The following is a 3,343-nucleotide window of genomic DNA, read 5'->3' as shown; positions in this document are numbered from 1 at the left end:
CCTGGGATAAATCCTACTTGGTCATGGTGTATGATCTTTCTGATGTACTGCTGGATCGGATTTGCTAAGATTTTGTTGAGGATTTTGGCATCTATGTTCATGAGGGATATTGGCCTGTAATTCTCTTTCATTGTGTTGTCTTTACCTGGTTTTGGTATTAGGGTGATGCTGGCTTCATAGAATGAGCTTGGAAGTGTTCCTTCCTCTTGAATTTTTTGTAGTAGTCTGAGGAGGATAGGTTTTAGTTCTTCCTTGAATGTTTGGTAAAACTCCCCTGTGAAGCCGTCTGGTCCTGGGCTTTTGTTTGCTGGAAGCTTTTTGATGACTGCTTCAATTTCTTCCATAGTTATTGGCCTGTTTGATGTTTCTTTTGGAAACATTTAAAGACCTCTTGCCTGTAAGGCTGTCTGTGATATCTGGGGAGCCTTATTCACAAGGACATCTTTTTGGAAGCCTTCTCTGAACCCCCCAGGTTAAGTGAACCACTTTTGTCTCCACTACCAGTGTGTCCCCCACTCAGTTCTCTCAGTCCTTACTCCTGTAACTCTGGCTTATTCTCTCCATCTCCACTGCTCTTCTTGCTTGGATTACTGTTGTAGTCTCTGAATTGGTTTCCCCGCTTCCAGTCTAGTCTCCTTCCAATACAGTCTCCACACTGCAAGCCTCAGTGGGGTTTTGTTTGTGTTGTTTTATTTTTATGTTGCTAAAATGCAAATGTGATCCTCTTGTTTTAATACCTTCATTCGTTACCCATTGTCAGTAGGTGGAGGGAGCATGTCAGACTCTCCATAAGTTAGTCCAAGCCTGTCTAGCCTCCTCTCTTGTCACTCCTTTCCTGAACATTCTCCTTTCTAAACTTTGTCCGCCTTTGGCACCTGTTGCCCTCTGCCTGAAATGTCCGCTTTGCTTGGATAACTCCTCTTTGTCTTTTAAGGCTTTTGGCACATTTTAACCTGTAAGTCTACCTGACATTTCCCCCTCTCAAATGAGAAAGGTTTATTTCTTTTCTGAAAAATTATGATACATGGCCATTGTAGAAAATGAAAACAACTTCCTCCCCCAAATAAATATAAAAAGAATGAAGTAAGGATCACCTAAAATCGTAACACCCAGATTAAGACTTTAAAACCCCATCCTCATCATTAAACTTTGGTAAGCAAAGCTATTTCTATCTCTTTCCCTAATATTGAAAAATGACATAAAGGTATAATATGCATACTTCTTTGTAATCTGTTTTGTCATCTGTCATGTCTATGAATGGAGTTATACATCATCATTTAAAAGTGGTCATATAGTATTTCATTGTAATAAAAATCGTAATTTAGTTAACTAGTCTTATTCTGATGGGTATGTAGGGTGTGTGAAGTTCAGCAGAGAAGTAGAGCAGTAGGAGCTCTATATCTCTATCTTTATCTCTGGGTCTCTGCACACACACGCGCGCGCGCGCGCGGGCGCGCACACACACACACAATTGGCTTATGCTGTTGTGTGGGCTGACCAACCAAGCACTAAAGTCCACAAGGCAGACAGACAGGAGTGGGAGATCCAGGAGGGAGAGAGCACATGTAGCAGGTGCGGCTTGCAGTGTCTGATCTCTGGGAGGACTTAGAGCCTCTGTTAAAGGGTTTCCAACTGGTTAATAGGTCCACCCAGGATAATCTCCCTTTTTATTAAAGTCAGCTAATCGAGGGACTTTAGTTATATCAGCAAAATCCCTTCACAGCAGTGAGTTTGAATAACCAGGAGGTGTTTTACATGCTATAGGATGACTCTGTTTTCCTAAAGTCTGTGAGAGAAGATTCCTTGTAGCTCACCCTAATCAGAAATATAGTAGAAAGGGAATTCTGGCAAATATTAGTTTGGTCTAGCCAAGTTGATGCATCCTAAAACCATCACAGGTATATGTGATTTTTCTCTGTATAAATAGTGTTTGCATAGGTATGTTTGTATCTAATGAGTAGTTTCTTTGGATAAATTTCTTAAAATGGAAAAGGAATTTGAATTGTTCTTTTAATTCAGTAACATGGAAAGGAATGGTAAAGCATGAATTTTGAACTAGTAGTTTGGGTCGTTGGATTTTTATGTGGTAGATTTAGAAATTTAGAAGAAAGATAAAAACAGTCCTGGATATTGAATGGATTTCAAACCTTTTATAACAGCCTGTGTATTTAAAATTTTGACTTGCATTTTTTTTTTCTTTTAATGACAAGGTATTCCAGTACATTACTTGAGTTTCTGTTTTTGTTTTTTAGAAATTTTTCACTGTCAGTTGAGTATGAATATATCCAAGGGGAGGATTAAACAGCCCTATGTGAGTGGTGTGACCACATTTGGAGCAGTCACTATTGCCAAAAGGATGGTGTGCTATGATGGACAGGCCTGACTGACTTGCACATTCCTGTGCCAGGGTGGCTCCTGACTTTAGGGCTCCACAGTGCCACCAGGTACATAGAAAAGGAGAGAGAGGTGATAAGCACAAGCAGGAGACATCTATGTAGTGTTGATAACTTCCTTCATCTTGCTTTTGCACTGTCTGAATTTTGGAGTAAGAATCAGATCTGGGTTCTTATTTAACTACTTACTAAATGTGTGACCTTGGGCAAATTCTTGGCTTTTTAAGCCTTAAATTTCTTATTTGTAAAATAGCGAATATAAATTATATGTTATTTTAAAATGATGAGAAGAGATATAAAATGCTTAGTGTTGTGTCTGGCATATTGTAAGCACTCAATAATTGTTCATTAATAGTCTTTTTAGCTGTTTACTTATCAGTTTTTCTCTTCTACTGGGTTTTGCCTTTAACTTCCTATGTGAAGATATGTTTGGTCAAGATTTTAAAAGTTATTTATAAATAGAATACAAAATTTATTTCAATAATATAAAACATCTACAGTTATTACAATTATTAAAGTTACTCCTATAACAAATGATTCTAAGATACTTGTTTCAAGATTATACATTTGATAAACTCCAACCATATCCTCCTATCTAATAATAGGCAAACATGGTAATTAACTGTAACTTCACTACCCTTCCCATTGGCTAATCAGGGTGATATGCAAATTAACTGCCAACCAAGATGGCGGCCGGCAGCCAGGCAGCTGAAGTGAACAGGAGGCTTGCTTGCTCCAGTGATGGAGGAAGCCAACGTTCCCCGCCTGCCGCTGCCGGCTCTGAGCTCTGGATGCAACAGTGTTGCAATTATAGAAGCTAAACAAACTCCAGATACCTGCTTTCAGCCAGCTGCAGCCTTGGAGCTGGGAGCTACAACAAAGTTTCAATTACAGAAGGTAAATAAATCCCAGAATAAAAAGAAAAAAAGGAGAGGTTGGGAACTTCAGCA

The 3,343-nt window shown here is 39.0% G+C and overlaps 1 protein-coding gene across 1 annotated transcript in view; it reads left to right on the top strand.

Moving 5' to 3' along the window:
* Positions 1-384: 384 nt before the first annotated feature.
* Positions 385-3,343, top strand: part of MTX2 (metaxin 2) — a gene marked incomplete at its 5' end in the record, with an annotated part of 63,725 nt that continues 60,766 nt past the window's right edge. Inside the window, one exon of the mRNA XM_015561978.1 lies at positions 385-472. Coding sequence (XP_015417464.1) covers positions 385-472 — 88 coding nt within the window. The remainder of the gene's footprint in view (positions 473-3,343) is intronic.

This window comes from Myotis davidii, unplaced genomic scaffold, assembly GCF_000327345.1.
Source record: "Myotis davidii unplaced genomic scaffold, ASM32734v1 scaffold370, whole genome shotgun sequence".
NCBI lineage: Eukaryota > Metazoa > Chordata > Mammalia > Chiroptera > Vespertilionidae > Myotis > Myotis davidii.
Note: the sequence above shows the minus strand (reverse complement) of the source record. Positions and strands in the feature narration are given on the sequence as shown.